General features: G+C 36.5%; 1 protein-coding gene across 1 annotated transcript in view; it reads right to left on the reverse strand.

The window, feature by feature from the left end:
- Positions 1–1,522: 1,522 nt before the first annotated feature.
- Positions 1,523–24,232, reverse strand: part of LOC120530640 (lactase-phlorizin hydrolase) — a 49,490-nt gene continuing 26,780 nt past the window's right edge. The window contains exons 11-17 of the mRNA XM_039755063.1: positions 21,530–21,728; positions 7,158–7,360; positions 6,795–6,904; positions 5,139–5,273; positions 4,004–4,227; positions 2,328–2,549; positions 1,523–1,743 (exon numbers count right to left, since the gene is read on the reverse strand). Coding sequence (XP_039610997.1) covers positions 1,523–1,743; positions 2,328–2,549; positions 4,004–4,227; positions 5,139–5,273; positions 6,795–6,904; positions 7,158–7,360; positions 21,530–21,728 — 1,314 coding nt within the window. The remainder of the gene's footprint in view (positions 1,744–2,327; positions 2,550–4,003; positions 4,228–5,138; positions 5,274–6,794; positions 6,905–7,157; positions 7,361–21,529; positions 21,729–24,232) is intronic.

Raw genomic sequence — 24,232 nt, forward strand, 5'->3', positions numbered from 1 at the left:
TCACATTCTCATGTCATAATAGGAAACTGAAGGCTTCGTCAAATATGATCATTTTTTTTTCTAATTGGCTTTGCTATAATAACAGAGTTATTAGTGTGTACTGAAAATATTTGGAGGAGTGCAGACAATATAACTTTAAATCTTGCAAATGTGATGAAATATAGTGTTTTTGAACATTTGTTGATCTTGTGAAAATCTATCTATCTATCTATCTATCTATCTATCTATCTATCTATCTATCTATCTATCTATCTATCTATCTATCTATCTATCTATCTATCTATCTATCTATCTATCTATCTATCTATCTACATTATAGATGAGATAAATGCACTTGTGAATTCCATCAGGACTCTAATTGGTGTGGTCTACAAGACTGGACAACAGACACCATATAAATTATCCATAATTTCAACATACAGCAATTACTGACCATAACATAAGAGCTGGCATTTTCGTATTGACAACTTTGAGGTTTTCTTAGTCTAAGTACATCTTTATTATGCAGCTTGAAATATAGCTGAGCTTGACTTTTTTAAGTATTATGTATGTAGAAGACCTACAGTGACATCTGTGACCCATATTTTAGTCAATACTATGGTACAGCACATACAGTGGAACGTTAAAGATGTATACCATTTTAGCAATGTGTACTTTTATTAACAATAAAAAAAAACAGGGAGGTTAGTTAGAAAGTCTTATACAGAAGGCAGTTTGTTTAAGCAAGGGAAAATCCTCCTCCGTTTTTTTTAAATACAATTGGGCCACTTTTTAATTTCAGAATCATCACTGCCTAAGAGGTGTGCTTCCATAATTCAGAATATCCTCACTTTATCTTTCTTATTTTTAAAAACAAAAAATATTGGTCTAGCTTTTATAGTTTAGTTTACTGTTTCTTGGAAGTTGCTTACTGTTAACAATGTTTTGACTTATTTTTGAATTTCCTGTTTTGATTTTATAAACAGCTCTTTAATTGGTGTTTTTGTTTACATTTTTGAATTCTTCATTAGTGAATAATTATTATTGTGTGTTAAATTCTTTTGTTTCTTGCCTTTTCTTAAAAAAATGTTCTTTGTTAAATTTTTTATTTGTTTTAAAAAAAATGTCATTTAAAAATTTAGTGATTGTTTTGAATTTTCTCATTTGTCTGGTACAGCCTGAAATTCCATAAAATTATTTTAATAAAAAAAGATTTTTCATTATTTTATGTATTATGCCTAATGACCCAAAACTATACCTGATATAAAACAGCAATTATAATTGCAGAAACAAATTCTATACATGAAACATCATATTTAATGCATTTTAATAATAAAAAAAGCAAGTACTGTCAAACAAAACTTTAATAGAGATTAAAAAGTATGAAGCTTTTGTCCCTGGTTATACTTTTTGTTCTCATAAAAAGGTAAAGAAAAAACAACAATTTTAATAACAATAATAAATGTTAATTTTAATAATACTATAAGATGTCACACAAATGCATATTTTTTACAATTTGTTCTTAACAAATGAAAAAAAAGACTTAAAATGTATTGAGACTCAAGTCCTGATTTATAGATTTCGACTTATTTTTAAAAAACTTGTAGGAGACGAGAGAAAACGCCAGGGTGCTGATTACAGCAAGGGCCAGTAAGATGTAGAGACCAATTTCAGCGTTGTCTGTATGTAGCTTGAGTCCTAGGAATTTCACTTGGCTCTGAAGCGTGTTCTCGATAACACCAGTGGTAGGGGCTACAGTGGTACCTGTGTGGAAAATGCAAACACAGTCAATTTTAACATTAACCGAACACACTAATGTAACATGGTAAATGTTTATCTTAACTGGTGCTTTATTTCATTATTTTCATTGTAATTTCACAGTGCTTTTAAGTACCATGATAGTGCAAAAGAACACATTTTACAGATATCAAAATACATCTTTTGTTTTTCCATTGTAAAAATGTTTCCTAATTTTTGTTTATTAGATTAATTAGTTTCTGTGTGCTTAGCATAATTATTTAGTGGTTATGTGCCACTCCAAAGGAAGATCACAAATAGATCAGTCATGGTAAGAAAACTGTGGAATAATGTTAGGTACATTGTATTTTGTCTCTGCCACTGTTCAGACTATACAGCTCCCAGAATTAATATAAATATAATACAAACACAACAGATACATTTTTTTTCATAGCCTAAGCATAAATATAATGTATAATAAAGTTTAATTTTACATTAAATACATTTTTATCTATGGACTTCTGTATTAAAACAAGGTTTGCAAAGTCTGTTTTGCTTCGTAAATGTTAAATGTTCTTGAATGAACTGATGGCTTACTATCCCTTCCTTACCTTCTGAATCTGGCTGCAGGCACATGTCATTGGGGAACCCGTTACAGCGAATAATCCTGGTGTAGTGTCCTGCTGATTGCTTGGCAATACGGGGCAAAGCAGGATCTGATCGATTTACATAGTAAAGACCAAAGCGGTCAGAAAAACCAGTAGCCCACTCGAGATTGTCCATTAGAGTCCAGGCTGTATAGCCACGAATGTCCGCACCATCCAGTTTATAAGCTGTACAAAAAAGAAAATAGGTAATTATTACACGTAGGTGCATTTTTTAGGTGACACTGTGTTTTGTAATGGAATCATACCATGATCCATCCCAGGTCACACATTTTGCACTGTGGCAACTTCTGGTTGTCAGCCGAGAACCAGTGATGTCTGGATTACAATGGCCTTCTTTTACAGTGACAGCAATAGGAGAACTCTCATCCTCAAAGCCTGTAGGGACTGTCTGTAAGCACTACAAGTGGAGAACTTCCTGATGGTATGAACTGACTGCTCTCTCTCACTCAGCTCCAACTTTCTGAGCAGCACTGCTACTACACTCCACCCCTTCATCCACAGTGCATATCCTGCCAACTACACCAAGTGGTTTGTCATGGAATCACACCACAATCTATCCTTGGTTGCACATTTGGCACTGTAGTAATTGCTGGTGGTCAAAAGAGAACCCAGGAAATCTGGATTTCAAGAGTCCTTAGAAGCAGTTCTTTCTACACCACAAGCTATTAGAGATCTCTTGCCTTGAGGCATGCAGGGACTGCCTCTAAGCACTGCAAGCAAAGCACTTCCAGGTGACGTCACCTGAGCTCTCTCTTTCACTCATCTTCTGTAAATCACTGCCAGTATATGCAATGAATGAGTTGGTAGTGCAAAATGCACATAATTCCAGGATAGTGAATTTGAATCTTTCTTCAGTTACTGTCTGTGTAGAGTCCTGTGTCCTCGCTGCATGGAGTTTGCATGTTCTCCTAGGGCCGGTGTGGATTTGCTCTGGATGGTCCTATTTCCTACCACAACCCAAGGACATGCAGGTTAGGGGGATTGGCAACACCAAATTGGTCCTAGTGTGTATGGTGTGTGTGGGTGTGTTCCCCTGTGATGGACTGGTGCCCTGTCAAGGGGATTGTTCCTGCTTTGTATTGTATGCTGGCTGGGACTTGCTACAGAACTCTGAGACCCTGTTTATGGTTTAAGTGGGTTAGAAAATGACATGACCGGGCTGTCAGTGTGGAGTGCTTGTACCCATGGTACTTCTGTAAAATAGAACAAATAATAAAATTCATAGGACAAAATGAGCATACATTTTATTTTGTGGTATTTTTATGGTACTCTTAGGCAATGAACGATTATATACCTTTTAATGTTTTTTGTAAAATGTGTTCACATGCTTGGGGAAAAAAATCATCTTATGGTTCTTTATATTTTATATATATGACCAATAGATTATTTATTTAGTCAGATGTAAACCACATGAGCTCTAATTTGGGTTGTATTAGATACAATATAGAAACAAAATTATTGTAGGGAACCAGTCAATCACAGGTTGTGTAAGAAACACGATATTTACAGACAAACAAGTAAACAACTCTGATACAAGGAAATATTATACTGTACAATATTTACAGAAAATTAAGTTTGCAATTGTATTAGTAATTATTATTATTAAATAATGTCCAAACCTTTTAGTGCTTCATTAATATAGCTGGTATAGTAATGTTTTCTCCAGACGTCATTTAAGTCTACTTCCCCGCGTTCTGAAATGCCATTCTCCGTAATATATATAGGGGGGTTACCATATTCGTCTTTAATATATTTTAGGATTTTTCTGAATCCAAAAGGGGTCACTTTCAGCCAAAAGGAGCCCGAGCCTAGCCAGCTGCGATCTGTTTCAGATTTTGCTGCCCTGGATGTAACAAAAACAGGAAAGGTTTTAAAATGTTATGGTATTGGAGCAAATGCAGAAAATGATTGTTTCTTAATGTCCATATTTTCAAGTAAAAGTGCAGAAAAAAATGTTAAAAAATGAAAATAATACAATATTTATGCATTTTTTTTTATACAAACCCATCAAAGTAACATATCATTGATAATTTAAGTCTAGGCATTCACATCAGCTTTTTGTTGGGTGTGATTACTTTCATTAGAAATATCACCATTGAATTATATCAATGAGCCACCTTCAGATAATCCTGAAAATCTGCTTGTTCTTATTTTCTAAACAGTGAATTAATATATTAATGTATTTTATTTTTATAACAAATCATTGAAAACTACAATAGACCAACATAGTTAATGATTGACTTCCAAGGTTATTCCTCTTTTTATTTTTATTTGAATTTACTGTAGAATCAACTCTCGGCAGCAGCCATACTGCACATGTGTACGGGCGCCCTTCTCAGCCCTACCACTTTCACTATCACTATGCTAAACGTACAGAGAAAGAGTATGAAAACTATGAATACTCAAGTCAAGTGTATTCACTGCAGGTTATTGTGCAGTGTGCTGTTACTGGTCTAAACATAAGCTTGTAAAGGAAAAAAAGACAAAGGATGACTCTATTGCTGAAAAGAAAAGAAGGTTAGAAACACATAATGCTTCAGCTGTACAGTCTTCATCACATGGACCTGATGAAAGTTATAAAGCAGAAATGTCGCATCTCTTATCATTTTCCTTTCAGCATGGTAACAAACATCTTTTTTTGCTCTTTTAGTATGCACACTAACCCATCCCTTCAACCACTTGATAAGCTTCAAACTAGTTTTCATGCAAAATGAAACATTTCAATAATAATTCCTGCAGATTAAGTTACTGTACCTGTCAGCATCATATGACTGAATAATAGTAGCATATTTAAAGTTATAAGCCAACACAGTAGTATAGTGGTTAAATCCAAAATAATCAAATGTTCCTTTAATTCTTCTCTTTTCTTCCTCTGTAAACTCTGGTAATCTGAAATACAGGAAACAATATTTCTTATTGTTAAAACAATGAAAATGGCACTCAAGTGCAGCTCACTTTCTGCATGATGGTAGTGCATATGATGGCATGGTCATGATGACATGTATCAGAGGAGTGTTAGTTTCTGAAATACTTAGTTTCTTTATCCAGCAGATTCTAAGGAAGGTTAAAATTTGATGATATTGTAGCTCAAGAGTGAACTAAAAATAAGTATAGTTTGTCATAAGCTACAAAAATGTACACTTACAGTTAATTTCACTCTAATTAATAAACACAGTCATATAAAATACATAGAACATTAGAACAATCTAAACGAGAACAGACCATTCAGCCCATCAAAGCTCGTCAGTCCTATCCATTTAATTATTCTAAAAGAACATCAAGTCTAGTTTTGAAAGTCCCTAAAGTCTTACTGTCTACCACACTACTTATCTCAGCTTATTTCATGTATCTTTGGTTCTCTGTGTAAACAAAAACTTTCTAATGTTTGTGCGAAATTTACCCTTAACAAGTTTCCAACAGTGTCCCTGTGTTTTTGATGAACTCCTTTAAAATAACAGTTTTGATCCACTCTACTAATTCCCTTCATAATTTTAAGCAATTCAGTCATATCTCCACTTAATCTTTTGCTTAAACTGAAAAGGCTCAGCTCTTTTAATCTTTCCTCATAATTCATCCCCTGTAGCCCTGGAATCACCCTACTAGCACTTTTCTGGACTTTTTCTAGTGCTGCTATGTCCGTTTTGTAGCCTGGCATCCAAAACTGTACACCGTACTCCAGATGAGGCCTCACCAGTGCATTATAAAGCTTGAGCATAACCTCCTTGGACTTGAACTCCACACATCATAGAATATAACTGAACATTCTGTTATCCATTCCTAGTGGCTTCTGAACACTGCCGGGAAGTCGATAGCTTAGAATCCACTATGACTCCTAAATCCTTCTCATAAGGTGTACTCTTGATTTTCAGACCTCCAATTCAGTTCTAATTAAAGTTTACTTTGGCCTTTGCTGTCCAGTGGCCATAGTGGCCAAGTAATTAGGACAACCACCTCACTGGTCCAGTACTTTGTTTTCAAATTTTTCACCTGATAGCTGGCGTTGTAATCTTTCCACATTCTGCCCTTGTCTACATGGAGTTTTCTTTGAATACTGAAATTTTCCTCACACATTTTCCAGTAACGTTTGTGGTAGGTTATTTGGCAATCCTAAATTTGTCTCATCTGAGAGGTTTAAACCTTACGGTGGACTTGTGCCTTGTCTGGAGCTGGTGATGCTGCTCTGATCTCTTGTGATTTTGAATTGTATTAAGCAGGTTTGAGAATGTCATGTTTTTCTGTTATCATGCTTGCTACTTCTTGGTATTAAATATGATTTATTTTATATTGGGATTTTAAGAAGACTAAATGTTTAAGATTCAAAATGTCTTATGCTAAAAGTTGAAACCATCTATGCATTGTATGGAAATGCTTTATTTTCAGTTTGAACAAATTGATTTCTAAGAAACATACCTAGATTTTGCCAAGCCTTGAGCCAGACTTCTCTCTCGTATCATCGTTTTCATAACTTCGTTGTAGTCTCCATTTTTGAAAACTGGATCAGCAAACCAACCTATGAAAAACTAAAGGGAAAAAAATGTAGGTATCTCTCTGGAATGTTTGTGCTGAAATAAATAACTAGTAGTCACTAGGGAAAAATAACTGTTTGTCTAGTAACAGCCACCTTCTACAACTTGTGAGAGTAAGAGGGTTAAGCAAACACATGTGATATTTGTTGTTATTAAGATTCCATATATAGAAAAAAAACTGTTCAAAAAGTCTAAAAATTGCCTGGTATCTTGTCTAGAATGTGGACTGCAGTTTGGTCTAGCATACCTGTATGAAGCGTCTGGCAGCATCGATGTCCTCCTGTTTATAGGGGTTCCTTGGCTCAGCCCAGTCTGAGTTGATTGAGAGAGAAATGATTCCTCCTTGCGTTGCTCTATAAGTGTCATTGTACAGGTGCCAGGCTTCAGCGTGAGCCTTTATTAGGTTGTGTGCCACAATATAAGGAGCTGTTCCAGGCCGAAAACTAATTCCTATATTATTAAATGAAACAAAAATGTTATTTTTCATAATAAAATATAATATTTATTAAATAAGTTATAATTGAGTTATGACTTAATGTACATGAAAGTATTATGATACAGCTTTTAGGTTCCAATTCCCTGTGACATTCAGTTGGGGTAAGTGGGCTCAGATAAAATATGAATGATATTGGTAATTAACCAAACCATGACTGGGAAGTGTGGACCATACGACAGTAGCATGGTGCCTTTCGGTTTCAAAAAGTGGGATAAATTTCCAGCCTGGGGACTGTCTTTGCATCAGGCATATGGATGTGCATGTGTGTGATAGGGTAACTGGCAACTGTGAATTGGTCTGGAATGAGTGCTTGTGGATATGCTCTTACAAGTCCAGGGCTGCTTTATGTCTTGTGAATTGTGCTACAAAGATAAGATTCCTGACTTCAGTTTAGGCAAATGTAGGGGAAAGATGACAGGATGGCTCTACTTGTATTCTTATCTCATCCATTATATTCTGTTCTTGCCTACTAGTCTTTCCTTGAATGTCTTTACTTGGAACTGAAAACTATAAGTGTTTTCCATCACAGGAACTTTTATAGCATTTCCACCACAGGAACTCAGGCCATTTGTAGTTCCTGGTACTTTTTATAGCTCCTACTCCAGGGTATGTACTTTTCGTTCAATCATGAACTATTGTGGTAGGAATTCAGGTGATGAATTGTGATGATTTTTGACCACAAACACTGGCACCATCTTACAAATCTCCTAGTAATTTAAAATTTGGAAAGTTATTGGTAACAATGGAGTGGCAAATTTTCAACCAAATCACTCTTCAAAGCTGCCTCCCTAGTGCGCCGTGCCATGCACCTCATCAACGCAATAGTCTTCCCTGTGAAGTTGCAATCACTCTGAAGCAATAGGGTGAGATGGTCCCCTATTAACTCTCAGTCATGCCACCCTTTGCACAGCATCACTCTTCGTAACTGCCTCCCTGGTGTGTCACACCATGCACCACTTCAAAGCAATACCCCGTGAACTCCTGATTACACTGCATTACTCTTTTTTGCATGTTACTTATTTTGCATAAAGGTCCCTGTTGTGCACTAAGAACAGAATACATGAATGTGGCCAGGGACCACAAGTGGCTCAGGGCCTACATTATACAGGAGCTCATTAGTCCTTGAAAACAATGTTCCTACAGTGGGAAATTGTTTTACGTGTGTAAAGAGATGAGCAGCTGAGAAAAATCACAAGCATAATAAAACAACTCTTGAAAAAATCTTATATTTAAGCCGTGTGTCAATCCAAAGCAGTACATAAGAATGTTGAAAAATCACAGTGTGCTGAAATGTTTGTGTATGCTTAAATTAAAGTAATTCATCAGCAAATCAATAAAATAAATTATAAGCTAGCTAACACAAAAACAAGTAAATCAATAAGAATGCAATCTATGCTGTAGGTAAAATCTGAATGCAGACACAAGCTCACAAAACAGGAAAGCACACAGTTCCTGCTGAAACAACAATTGAAAAAGTCAAAGGATTAGTGCCTAACATGGTTGTTGGAATCACCATTTTGATTTTCCCTTCGTTCTCTCCTTCTGATCCTGTTTACTATGAACTGAACTGACATCTCCCTGAGGCATCAGACAAAAGGCTGGAGTCAACCCTGGAGTTGGATGGGCTTGTATTAGACCAGCCTCATATTTGTGTTTAGGAGAAAAAAATTACCACTACAGCCAAAGAACGAAGTTTATTTATATCTAACATTGGCTTTATCTACAGTACTGTCTGTTTGATTTACAGTGCTTCTGAAACTTTTGACCTTTCACAGTATGTTAATGTATGGTGCTCCACAGTTTTAGAAACCTAGGTTAGATTGCTGGCTTGTTCTCTGCTTGTGTGAAGGTTGCATGTTCTCAATGTGTCAATATGAGGACTTCTCCACCTTCTAAATATACTACCCATCCACCGACATCCCACAGACTTGAACGTTACACTGAAATTGGCTAGGTGTATGCAAGTGCTCCCTGTAGTGAACAAGTTTGGAATCTGTCTTACGTCCAAAGTGGCCAGAGTAGCTTCTACATCTCTGTGACACTATAATCCAAGCAGCAAATGAGAAAAAATATGCATAAATAAACAGATACATGTGATATTTTCACTCATTTCTCATTTTGCCTCCACAGCATTACTTGCATTAGGTTAATGCAATATAAAGTTTGAAACTAATAGCAGTATATTGAAATCTTAAAACATTTTGCCATTGCTTGTTTTTCTACCTAGATACATTATTCAGGCTAATTTGTCTTGCTGGAATGTGATAAATGACAAATGAAATATATAATAACAATGACACAAATAATTTTATATGAATTTTGGTATATTAAGAGGAAACATTTTAAGGATAGTTTTTTAACAAAATAAGTATCACTTATGTTTTGTCTTGGTAGAGTAAAATATTGCTCTACTTTGCACCTTTTGTATTATTAATACTGTATGTAGCCTTTGTCAGAATGCCTCATATCTCACAGACTTACTACTGTTTATAAGGTATTATAGTATATAACGTCTCCCCACCTTCCCTTCTACATCTATAACCTCAGGCAATTAGGTGTAATAAAAGACAAGCAGGAGTTAAGTTAAAATTTAAACAATGTATTATTGATAATATTCATAAATAATAACAATATGCAAAGTACATTTCAATATTGGCAACCATACAACGTGATAAATGGTGATGTGTAGTTTCAGGCGGCAGACAGACTTGTTAGTTACTTAAAATGTGTCTAGTTAAGGCATCATTTGTGGTCAGCTTTCTTCAGAACAGACCGCATGCCTGTCTCAATATGCCTGCCGAGCTGTGCTCTTCATTGTGTTGTTCTTTTCAGTTCATGGTGTGAGATGGTCATTCAGCAGTTTGGTAAGAAACAGAGAGTGTGGTAAAGCAAGCAAATTTATAGGTTTTCCTTCCAACCCCCTAGAGCCAATAGGGTGTTGTGGTACTTAAAGGCTTCTGATACAAGCCAGTTCCAAACAGCCATGCTTCAGACCAATGGGGGGACAGAACACCTTCACACCTGCCATCCCCAGTGGCTTAGCTGGGGGGGCAAGGGGGGACATCTGTCCCCGGGCGCAGCATCCGGGGGGCATCAAATTGATGTTACGTAATTTTAAAATGAAATGTTTTCCATTCTTAAATGCACTAAAAAGTAAATAAAAAACATTCACATACTCAGTCCATCACTCCATCAGTATGAGGATATCTTTTTCCTATGTTTTTTGTCTCTTTCTGATTTTGAAGCACGTATTAGTTCTATATACCCAACAGACAATAATTTATCCCCTCCACTACTCTAACATGGTTGACTCCCACCCAGATACATTTTTGACGTTACTAAACAGGTCGTTCGACTGACATGAGGTATTAGTGTATCATTGTCTAAGTTGTTGCAAATATATATTTTTGATCTACCATTGTTGTCTTAATTATTTTACTTCGTACTATCTTTATTAATTTTGTGAAACCTTGAAAATATACGCATATAAGTGGTTTAAAAAATGTTAATATTTAAAAATTTCAAACTATTTAAAATAAAAAATATGAAATTTTTTTCTTAAAAATTTCTTTCCCTTCCCCATTGCATTTTGGCAAACAGGAGGGGGCGCGAAATCTTCAGTTGTCCCTGGGCACTGAAAACCCTAGCTACACCTCTGGCCATCCCCCAAAACCATATGTTAAGGTAAAGCTTGGCAGTTAGGCTGTCTGGCTTTCCTATGGGGGTTGACTGAGAAACAGCAGAGAAACATTAGCCAAAGTTGTTTGAGGCACTTTCTTCCAACCGTGTCATAAAATTCAAAGACACTTATTCCTAAAAGGGGTAAACATGAATGCTTCTCACTAATGTAACACTAATATTACATTGTTTTGCCTAAGTTACAAATAAAGACATGCAAAATATTTATCAACTTGTATGCAAAATTTCGCATCACAACAACTTATATGGCTACAGCTAAGGGATTTGAACTAAACATGCAAATGCGCATTAGAGGTTAAATACATAAAAACCTCTGCAAATAATCATACTGATTTTCTTCCGCTTTTTGGACATTTGTCCTATAATCTTTTACCAGAAGTACAGGGAAACCTGAAAGACCCTGGCTACCAACACATTTTAATTAGTTAATTTAATACTTAAAAAATAAAAAAATACTAATTTATAAAAATCAAAGGGGAAAATGCAAAAATAAAAAATAGAAAAATCAAGCACAAGTCAAAATTCAAAATATACAAAAGTACAAAAATACTGAACTAAAAAAAGGAAAGAAAACAAGAAGTAACCAAACATCAGGAAAAAATTGCACAAACAAAATGCTACATAATCCAGAATTCAAAAATGCAAAATAACAAAGCCTGAATTCCAAGAGTTAGTGCTGGTGTACTCAGCTCCGGTCCTGGAGGTCCATAGTGCAGTAGGTTTTTGCATTAACCAAATCATTAATTACAAAATATTTCTTTACTACTAGAGCAATGTTTTTTTGCTTAGTTGTAGTTAATTCATTTGTTACGATTCAGAACCCTTAATTGCCTATTTTGGTTTTAAACAGTTATTTTGGCTTTAATTGTTGCCTGTGTTCTTAACTAGCCATCAGTAATGAGGGGAAAATGACAAAAGAACCACAAGCTCTCTACCTAAACCTGGGTGTATACATCATGAAGTATCTGTGTTAATACATCCATGCATCCATCCATCCTCTTCCGCTTATCCGAGGTCGGGTCGGGGGGGGCAGCAGCTTAAGCAGAGAGGCCCAGACTTCCCTCTCCCCGGCCACTTCTTCCAACTCTTCCGAAGAATCCCAAGGCGTTCCCAGGCCAGCCGGGAGACATAGTCCCTCCAGCGTGTCCTGGGTCTTCCCCGGGGCCTCCTCCCGGTTGGACGTGCCTGGAACACCTCACCAGGGAGGCATCCTGATCAGATGCCCGAGCCACCTCATCTGACTCCTCTCGATGTGGAGGAGCAGCAGCTCTACTCTGAGCCCCTCCCGGATGACTGAGCTTCTCACCCTATCTTTAAGGGAAAGCCCAGACACCCTGCGGAGGAAACTCATTTCAGCTGCTTGTATTCGCGATCTTGTTCTTTCGGTCACTACCCATAGCTCATGACCATAGGTGAGGGTAGGAGCGTGTTAATACAATGTTTGGAAATAAATGAGAGAGAAGGGAAGGACCGAGAAGTACAAAATGTACTGAACCATAAAACATACAGATTATCCTCTCACAATACGAAAATTTACAGTGTGATAAAGATTTGTCTTGAAAGAATAAAAGCACTAACAAGCCATATAATTAAATGGCAAGTTTCATGATCTCCTAGGCCTGGCTACTAATGTGAAACTGGTTAGAATTAAAACCTGCAGCCACTGCTGACCTCCATGAGCAGAGTTGAGTAGTGTTGACCTAGACAATATCAAAATCTAATGGTCAGCAGTCACAGATGTTACTGGAAAAAGCACCAAGTTACAATAAGAACACAGGAAAGAGCTAATGTCACTGCACAAATGCACCATCTGGCTATGCTTTAAGTAGCCTTCATGCATTGTAGGCTGATTGCAACTGAGAGCTGTTAACCACTATTATTACAGATAATAATGTAATTAATTTAGTAGTGGAAAACTAGTAAACTAGCAAAGAAACAAAATTAAGAAAGAAAAACAATTCACTAGGCATGAGAAAAAGGGAGAAAGGAAAGCAACACAATAAAAAACACTCACGTTGCAGAGATTGGGGGTGAAACCATTGTGAAACCCCTAACCAGAACGTAACATGTTCTCCAAATTTGTTTTCAGCCTGACTCCACATTACTGTCTGACATTGTGGTCCTACTGCAAAGCCTTATTAGCAGCAGCTGAACTTCTGAGTGTTCAATAATTCTCATTAACGTGTGTTCAAACTCTTAGTATTGAAAACTTGTTTTAGGAAACCGTGCAGCAAATGAAAATGAAGTTTTGCTTTTCACGGGTCTCATTCCAAATCCCTTGGTTTCTTATGATATGAAAATGAACAAAAATACTGTATCCCAACCCTTCTTTCAAGCATGGTGAATGTACAATTGGTGTTCATATGTATCTTTAAGGCTCTGAACAGTCTTGCTTCTTCTTATATTTTAGAGTGTGCGTCCATCTATATTTCTAATTGTAATCTTGGATCCTCAAACATTGGTTTGCCTAATATTTTCAGAGCCAACCATAAAATAACGGGTGAGGTGGCCTTTTGCTTTTATGCAATAATATTTGGAATGCTCCACTGTCTGAGATATACCAGAGTAAATCATTTTTAATATAGCTTTTTGGGTGCTCCATCTGTGCATCTTCATGCTTTGTCCATGTGGGTTGCCTCAGGCTGCTCCATGGGTTAGTGAGCTTATGTTGTTAACTTGGCCCTAGAGTGTGTGGGTTGAGCTTGTGATGTACTGGTGCCCTGTCTGGAGATTGTTCCTGCCTTGCACTCAGTGATTACTAGGATAGTCTCCAGCTTCCTTGAAAACCTGCCATGGATAAGTAGCTTAATAGATAATACTGTATTTAAGTTTTCCCGCAGATAAGTTGGAGCTTGATTTTACCATATAATTTCCGGTATTTTATAATGTCGGTCATATAAGTCGAATGTGGAAAACTCACGCTATTGGTCCAAGAGATTATGATATGCTGACGCCCACCTGAGAGAGTAACCACGGAGCACACTGCCTTTTTTTTTTCTATGCATTGTGCCTGCGTGACCACATGGTAATACCCGATCTATCCCGAAGCGACAATTGCACTGTTGTGTGTTTTTTGTATCTCACACGCTTATACACTTTTATCGTAAGAGCATCCCTTATCTACGATGGAGTGTTCAATCAGAAGTAAATATGAAGCTGGTTTTAAATTAAAAGTCATTGAAGTGGCGAAATAAATTGGTAACTGTGCTGCTGCAACAATGTTTTATGTGTCTGAGAAACTGGTGTGAGACTGGAGGAAGCAAGAAGATGTAAAAACAAAAATTTAAGTGTCACATTTTTGAACAGGCGTATGTCAGGGTCTGATTTTATGATCGATTTTTCGGGTTTTAAGACCCGACTTATACGTAGATGTCTACGGTAGATTAAAATAGGTTCTGTGGGTAACATGCTTGAAAGATTTGTACTAGTTGTTAGACATTACTTTTCTAGTTTCTTTCTTGGCATCCTACACAAAAAAACAGGTAATTTTAACTGTCACCTGGTCAAAATACTCTGCAGCTTGCTTTGATGCTGGGAACAAATAAAGAAAGCTCCTCCAGATCTTCCACATATGCTTCATATGGTGTTGTGCCATACAGCCACTTGGCCAAAGCTGTCTGCAACCTCTTTTGATCCTTCTTTTTGAAGTGATATACTTTGTTAATCACTGAGGGGAAATTGTCTTTTCACGTGAGCTTTGGGGGTCAGAGGGCAGGGTTAGCCATTGTACGGTGCCTCTGGAGCAATTGCAGGTTAAGGGCCTTGTTCATGGGCTCAATGAAGTAGGATCCCTTCTGGCAGTAATAGGATATGAACTGGCAACCTTCCAGATAACAGTGCAGATCCTTTTGTGAAAAAGGATATGAATGCTATCGTTATTGACAAGGTCCATTGTATCACATATTCCAGAAAAGTGCATCATAACAGTAATGAATAACTGTGTTAAATTTATTTACCATAGAATGTCAGATGGCATTTTTAAGGTTTTTGGCCATGTAACACCTGAAGGTTTATTTTCTTCAGCATCCTGTTGGCTGACATTTTTGTTTGGCTCTCCTCCCTGACCATCTGATCATAGTATATATTATCAAATTGGGCTATAGCCATCATAACTATAAGAGTCTTAGAAGCTGCATATAGTCAATCCATTATAACTGAGCAATACCGGGTACTTTTGCTATTTTATTTATATTTATATCTTTTTAATTGTAATTTTTCTTTTACTTTTGAAAAAATATTTGAGCTACATTTATTGTGTGAAAATGTATATACATAAATGTTGTTTAAATGGAAGTACAGAGCAAAGCCTTATGTTAATTACGAATGATCCAATAACTTTTTGCCTGTATAACCAAGTTATTAAAGCTTCAATGATTAAATATTTTTACCATTCAAGGTTGCAGAAATCTAAAGTTTATCCTAATGGTAACAAGTATGAACAAGGAGCCAATGCTAAATGGAATGCCAATTCCTTATATTTATACCATGGCACTACTCTGTAGCCAGTCTTCTTGGAAGTATTATAGATTAGAAGAGAACAACAAGGTCCAAACCTGAACAAACAACACCAGGCATGCACATGCAGAAATAAAGCTAGGACCATGTCTAATTTAATGCTCCTCAGACATCTCCTCTGGGACCATTGTGGCCACAGGTATTCAATCCAGGCAATTCAAAAGCTCCTTCCTGCCTTTAAATGATCTTCCTGTTTTTAATTAAGCTGTAGCTCTTACCTGTGGAGTCACAAATGATTATGACAGTGGTGCTTTATTTATTTTTAGAAAGGCTATGTTTAACATAGCAGTGTATAATTCTATCAGCATTATTCACTGAAATTTTATTCCTGATTTTCTTTTTGATTTTTTTTTATTCTGCCAGCTTCTCCTGACATGGACTCTACAGTAGGTAGAATGTGAACACCATATGCATCTGCTCATTTTTAAGTGACTGCATAACACCTCCATAAATTTATTTTCTTACCTTCTGGTCCAGTTCAGGGCTATGGGCAGGTGTTGCCTACCCTGGCAACACAGAGTGCAAGGTAAGGGCCAACCTGGGAAAGGATGCCAGTTCATTCATGCACATAATGCCAATTCAGAATTACCAGCAAACTTAAATCTACATCTTTGGGATATAGCAGGAAAGCCTATGCAGACACATGGAGAAGAGCAAAGATGAACTCTGGGGCAGGAAGACAAGAGCATTAACCACTGCAGTACCACACTGTGTGAAAAGTATTGTAAAATAATTCAGAGGTACATCCTAGCAGGCAAAACAAATTTAATAAGGTTAAAAGGTCAAAGAAAAGAATGAATCCAAAAATCTATCATTATGACCATCGGAGCTGCTCCTTCCTATATGCAGACCATGCACTGTCCATGCGGCCTGTGATCAGGGTACTGATGCAGGAGGATCTGTTGGAGCTTCACAGACCTCTGTAATTCAGGAGCTCCACTGGAGAGCCAATTGGATTGCACATTTTTGTTACTTGGTTTACTTGACTTGAGTCAGATAACTCCTCCCACAACCCTAATGTTAACCATAGTTTAACCAGGCGTATCGCATAACATCACTGAAGTAAAATATACAGCAACAACCTCTTCAACCGAATGGAGCTCCAGAGGTCCACAGTGTAACTTTATTGTGGTTATAACTGTTTTATGAATCTTAAAATTAGCGTCCTTGACAGTCACATGTTGTGATATTTTTCCAAAAACAAACAGAGAGATGGCTTCAGGTTGACACCAGTCAGAAGCAGAGAAAAGAAAATAGATGAAAACATGAAGAAGCAGCACGTGCTGCACTTTCAGGTGTGTTTAGAAATCTGTCAAACTACCACTAAGCTAGCTAACATTACATCAGTTACTACTACGATAAACCTAGTGGTTTTGCTGGATAACCAACAGAGTAGTGTTATGTGTAATAGTTTTGATATCAAGTATTTAACAGATATTATCTGATATTATAGTACCTAGCTCACATATGGCCGTAGATATTGACCTCAGGACCTCTACACATTGTTAAAAGGCAGCTGACGTTATTTTACATATGAAATGCTCTGAGTGTTGTTGCACAAAAGACACGTTTGCAAATTTCACAAACACACAGGCTCCTTCACTTACTAGTTAGTTATTGGCTGATGTGGGGAACAGCCCGGACACAGACAGGTGGACACCGATGGCTCCACAACCAACACACGTTTATTCATAATTTACAGTATTCAACAGCACACACAATCCAGTGCCCCGCACCAATCACCCTTCAGTCCAGGCCTTTCCAATGCCTCTACTCTTCTTGACCATCTCCACTCCTCTCCTCCAGGCTTCGTCCTCTTCCACCCGACTCCAGCTGCCGAATGGAGGGAGGCGGCCTCTTTTATCCTCACCCGAACGTGCTGCAGGTGTCTCCCAATAAGCTTCTGCCGGCACTCGCGGATGTGGCCTGAGGATCAGGGCTCTCCAGGCATCTGGGCACCACCTGGCGGTGACCATGGGTCCCTATAGGGTTGAGCTTCCATACTCCTTTCCCATGGTTCCCATACCCACCAGGGCGGTCGCCCCCTTGTGGTCTGGAGGAGGCATAATCCCTCCTTTGGTCTTTCTGGGCGTCCCGGCTGGGTACCACCCCCAGCCGCTTGCCACACTGAATTGTGGAAAAAGCACTTCTCAAGAAACTTTGACATCCAAAAAGTACAATTAGTTCAGAGGAAGCTCAACGTTTTGCTAATTTTATTGACAGCTAACGTTACTGATTTAGTTAATGCTTGATTGTTATCTGCTGTTAGTAGAAGGGCAAAATGTAATTTAGATAAATTCATCAGTGTAGGTGATCTATTCTCAAAATATTCCACTTAAACCTGACCTTGTATTTACTGCAATAAATGTATATACATGTTCAGTAGTAATACTAGTAGTAATTTTGTTATTATTAGTAGTAGTTATATTTTATATATTAGTAGTAGCAATAATTGTTATATTTTATATTATTATCTTTATTATTATTATTATTAGTAGTAGTAGTAGTGGAAGTATTCATTTTTTATTGTTAATGTATCACATCATAAGTAATACTATTAACTATATCAAGTAACAAAGAGTAACAGCACATTGATACCCTGGACCATTATTATTATTATTATTGCTGTTGTTGTTATAATTAGGCCTCCATTTATACAGGAAACAAAGCAATTGGTATAACATTGCCATTAAATGACATTGAAGTGCCTCTGGACTTGCAGCAACCCTCCCAGTTACCAGTTCTTGAAAACTTGAACTCATCTTGACATACTTAAGGTCATCCATGACACAACAATGTGTAAACAGCTTAGCTATCAACAGTATCAAGCTCATATCATCAGTGTAAGCTGTCAAGTGATGACCTAATAGAGGACTTTGCCTTCAGAGAATGTAGATGTGATAGTCAACAAAGAGAATGAAGAAATTCCTAAACATTCACTTTCAAGTAATAATAAATAAATTAATGTATTTACAATAAATAATGTACCATTCCACAGAAGCCTGATGTATGGCATGAATTGATCTTCACGTGGAAAGGTGAACAGATAAACATACAAAGAAAAAATCAAAAACCAGCCACAAAGTCCTCTTGAGTAAAAGGTGGGAGCTAATATTTAAAATAAATTGTGTATAGTATGTTTATGAATATATTTATTAATAAACATTAATAAATATATAACTATACTTAGTTATATAAGATAGATAGATAGATAGATAGATAGATAGATAGATAGATAGATAGATAGATACTTTATTAATCCCAAGGGGAAATTCACATAATCCAGCAGCAGTATACTGATACAAAGAAACAATATTAAATTAAATAGTAATAAAAATGAAGTATTACATTACTGGAAATACCATCTTTAGTTACAACTTAAAAACAACTCGTGACAAAAAAAAAAATGCCCTTCAAGCAGTGGGAAAATTTCATTTGCAACATGGTGAGTGTTTCCCTGGGATTTACTTGGTTTTAGTTGTTTGCAGTATATTTCTAGATTAAAGTTGAATATATGTATATACCTTATGCTGTATATTTTAAGAGTACTGTGAGGTTTCATGTTCCTTAGCTTAAAAATATATGCATCAAAGTTTCCTAGCTCAAAGTTTCGGGTACGCTGTACTACATCATGAAAGAATATAAGCGGAAGATACCCACTGAGAAAATGGTGCAGCATTTCCAGTTATGCAAAACAAATGTGTTTTGTAATTATTAGGTAGAGCTGTTAAAGATGGAATGCCTCCATCCAAAACAGAAATTTAAATGTGCACTTGATCAGCCTACATACTGTTTTTTAAGTGTTTGCAGCTGACAGAGTATAGAAGTTTGTTAGAAGCCTTTAGGCTGCAGTGCCACCTTCTGGTTTAAAAGACAAATGACAGCAGTTGAGAGACAGAATTATATATTGCACCTTATTTTGACAAGAGTTAAAACTGCAATTTTTTAGTTTAATTGTATTAACTATGTATTTTGTTGTTTTTTGAATTTTTTAATGATTGCATCTCATTATTTTAGACTAGACTATGTGGTCATGACTCACTGTATTTGTTAAAATCAGCTTAACATAAACACAAAAAATTAGTAGCATCAACACCATTATAATTCATCTATGCAGTCTGACCCTATTAATTTTTTACAGAAACAACAATTTTGGAAAGTTCTGGGATTATTCTCAATGCCGGGCAAAGTAATATTTATAATGAAAGTGTGCATAAATGGCACAGAACTATACACAAAAATACACATTGGAATCCCCCTAGGCAGGTTTCTTTAAGCAAAACTTAGTTGCACTAGGGATAAAAAAGTAAAGGCCTTAGTTGCCAACTTTTGGGTGAGACTGCAATCCAGGAGAGAACACCAGCTTTACAGATGTAGGAGCGTAGTAGAGAGAACATCGGAATCTTTTGACCAGCCATTTCCTTTTGCATTAGAATAAAACTTGGTGACCATCTGTTGGTAAATCCAAGTGACATCAGTGTTCCTTTTACACTACACTTTCTTCTGAATTTATTCATCACTAGGGGGCTTTGCCCCCTGCTCGCTTCGTTCGCCAACCCCATTGTTTGCTTTTCCAGATACACACTTTTAAGATTTTTTTTCTTTGAATTGTTGCTATTTCATTAGTTTCACTTTTATTTCAGAACTTCTGTAAAAACAATGTTTGGAATCTTTCGAGTCCCAATATGCTGAATCTTTTAAATGAGGTCTGTGAGACTTGTGTTTAATGACTTTGTACCATAATTCAGGACAGGTTTCTCTGTTTGGAATTTCAGCACAGACAAAACAATCTACATCATGAGCACTTCATTTTATTTTGCAAAGTAACCAATAAATGCATGTGCGCTAAACCTCGTTTTTGAAATTCTCAAGATTCATGATTCTTTATTTGTCACATGCATAGTTATATAGGACAAGGTAAGGTTAAGGTGCCATAGTGCAGTGATTATTGTGCAAATCCAAAGTTAGACAGGTGCATAGTTAAATGAGGCAGTTTGTTTGTTTGTGCTACTGCGAACTTTACTTTCTTTTTTTTATACTTTCTAATTTTTCTACTTTCATATCCTTTAACTTTCTTCACATGTTTGTCACGCCTTTTTTTTTTGAGTCTTTCCAATTCCACTGCTTTCATAATCTCTAACCTGTTTAGCGCCAACATTTGTGAACGTCTTTATGAAGTTCTACTTTGTCTTTTACTCTGTCTTTTAATTCTGAGCCAAATTGGACGTGCTTTTTTTCCAATTCCACTTGTCCTGGGCTGATAATTACTTTCTTTATTTTCTGAATTTGCACCTAGATTATTCTTTTTCTTTTTTGCTCTTTTTTGTCTCCAGCGCTTTTGAGTCTCTTTTCTCTGCACTGCTTTCTTCTTCGCTTAGTTGTCGACGTTTCATTTATAACGTCCTTTCCTTATATGCTTTATATGTGCTGAGAGCCCTGGATCTGTGTGTGCTCAAATCCTTTACACGACTGAGTGTTTGTTGCCTCTTGGATTATTTGATATTGATTGTAAGTAGGGCATGTCTTGCAAGAATCTTATGTTTCACGTCATCGCGAGACGGTCCTGGGTCAATCTCTAGGCACAAAGTCTCATGTTTAAGGTCCCCACGAAACGCTCTGTGGCCAATCTCTTTAATCTTGCGGTTTCTTTTAAATGTCTTCCGTGATCTTAACATGAAGATCACGTCTCAATGCCCTTGTGTTTCTTTCCAGGATTTTTTTTTATAATAGAGAGATATAATTATTGTTATTATTATCTACATTAGTAAAGAGATAAAATAAATAAATAAATAAATAGAAAAGCAACTACTGCGACTGTATATAGAATGGGAGTGACAGATCAGTAAAGTCAAAACAAACAACTACAAGAGTATTATACAAAGAGATTATATTAGACAAAAGAATTGTACCTGGTGCTGCAGTTCCATAGCCATGGCCAATTTGGGCAACGTTGTACGGCTCATTCAGGGTAATCCAGAATTTGACTTTGTGCCCAAGATGACTGAAAAGGACATTGGCATAGTCTCTAAATCGGTCCACGATGGTGTCATTTTCCCAGCCTTTAACATCTTGAAGAGCCTGAGGCAGGTCCCAGTGATAGATTGTGACCTTGAAAAAGAATAACAAAATAGCAGATGGCATAATAATTATTCAGTGCTTCATTTACATTGCATCCTTACAGGCATAAGTAAATAACAGAAGTTTAAAAATGTAAATAATATAAGCAGTCATGAGGAGTAATAGTACAGTTAGCTGTTGCTATGACCTTTTTCAGAGGCCACAAACTGCAGCACAGACAGCAGTAAACTTACACAATAACCTGGTCAATCTTACAGTGCACAACTAAGACAACCAGCGTACAATAAAACACAAATAAATCAACAACCCTCTTCATGAGTGTCTGGTTCATAACAAACCAGTGCCTAATGACAGCATCTGCCCATAAACAACAGTAAGCACCAGTAAGAAAAGCACGTGATGGAGGTTTGAAATTTCAAACTGGATAGGATCCAGCATTGTAAATAGGAGAGGTTGATCGATAAGCAAATGGTTTTTACTTGGAATTAGAAGAAATTTTAAGTCAGGAACAGCAAAAGTCAGGTGTACGATATATTTTTCTCTTTGAATTATGTATTCAATTTTATTGGTTTAAAATTCAGATGACATACTGGCTCATTTCCCTGTCCGTAAATAACACGTGCCTAATACGTCACAAATTGATGCATGCATCACACCAACCAAACAACAGCAGACCATACTTATCATACACATGATGACCTCATAAAAATGAAGCAAAATGTACAAAAGACACAAAAATATCAAAATAAAAAATATAAGGAAATATTTTTGAAGATGTGTGCAAACTTGTGAAAAATCACAAGAAACACTCCTAAATATTCATAAAAAGCAGTACCTCATAAAAGACAAGACAGATTTGATAGTGTTAAAAGCAATCTGACTTTGGATTATCAGGGAGCATCTGTGGAAGCCCATTTTAGTGATTAATTAGAATGTAATTGTCTTCAATGCCTTATGTTATAGGTTAGACTAGTGCATTATTATTTGAAGTTGGTATTACTAGGTAACTTGGTAATATTGCTGCCTCACAGCTGATTGAATTAGGGTTTGCTTCATCAGTAGTTCACTGTCTCTGTGAAGCCTGCACAAATTGTTTTTGCATAGAATTATTTATAGTAACTCACATCTGTGTGAGTGTGCCTTATGGTGAATTTGTTGGCCTTTTGTTCCCTGAATAGTAAATGCTTTGCCTTGGAGCCCTGCAATCATGTGAAGCAGGGTGATAATACAGATTAGAATGACTAATTATAAATTAATTGAAAATGCAGGATATCTTGTTTCCTACACACTGAAATACTTTAGTATTATATGCAGTATTTTATAGTATTATATGGTGTCTTCTATTTTACTATATACTGTTATATATAGTATTTTCACATGTGAGAAACTGGATAACCTTCAAAGAAAAGTAAAGAGGTACTGAGTGATATGGAAATTGTAGAGGGAGAAGTGCTGCTCTGATTAAAAAGGCTGAAATTGAACAAGTCACCAGGCCAGCCTCATGTATAAACGGTGCGTACACGCAAAAATGTCTTTCCTGTACGGACCTCACGGTTCAGAAACAGTTTCATCCCAAGAATTATAACCGCACTCAATCAGTCCATCAAGTGCTCCTTGTAGAACTGTTTGTACTTATTAGTACAATCACCTCACTGTAAACTTGCACTACAGTTATATAGCATCTATTTATATATGATGACGATAACATTTTTAAGATGAAATGCAGCAAAATATGTTTATTATATTATACAGATAAAACTTTAACTTCATTTAAATAATCTATATTGTTAATAATTGAACATGTGAGGACATGGTGTTGCTGCACTAGCAAGGAGCTGGCGCTCCGCTCACGGATTGTTCCTGTCTTGCGCTGTATACTTGCTGGGACTGGCGTGACACTGGGTGGATAGATGGATGGAATAATTAAACATATACTACAAAGATATTTCAATGTTCCTTAAAAGTTTTGAAGAGTCTCCGTTCTAAGCTTACAGATGGCTTAACATCTATTATAGAGTTGTTTGTGTGGCATTTGGGTATTTGGAGAAAGAAAAGTAAGGACAGGAATTGTGTGTTAGTACGTTTGAAAGAGACAGTACTGCTGCAATAAATTATTTCATCGAAGGTTGCGCACAATCACTGTGCCATCGTGTTCCCATGTTTAATAACATGCTTTAACTCCTATTATCATAAAAAATGATATCAAGTATACATCTCAGTAATTTAATTATTTAGAGAGCTGTAATATTACAAATGTAATGGATTCTGTGCCCTGTCGGAGGAAGAGAAAGCCCGGAAGCACGTAGTCATTCACACACATAGAGCACATAGAAGATCAAATACAAAAAAAAGCATTTAACGTGCTACTTTAGTTACGATGGGATTTGAGAACCTAGCAAATTAAACGATTTTAATTCACACATATTTATGCATCTGGATTTTTTTGTGCGTAAGCACATTTCCGCTTTTGTGCTTACGTCAAGTTATAGTGCAAATTCTACGCACGCCATTATGCATGAGGCCCCAGGACAAGA

This window comes from Polypterus senegalus, chromosome 6 (assembly GCF_016835505.1).
Source record: "Polypterus senegalus isolate Bchr_013 chromosome 6, ASM1683550v1, whole genome shotgun sequence".
In the NCBI taxonomy this organism is placed as follows: Eukaryota; Metazoa; Chordata; class Cladistia; order Polypteriformes; family Polypteridae; genus Polypterus; species Polypterus senegalus.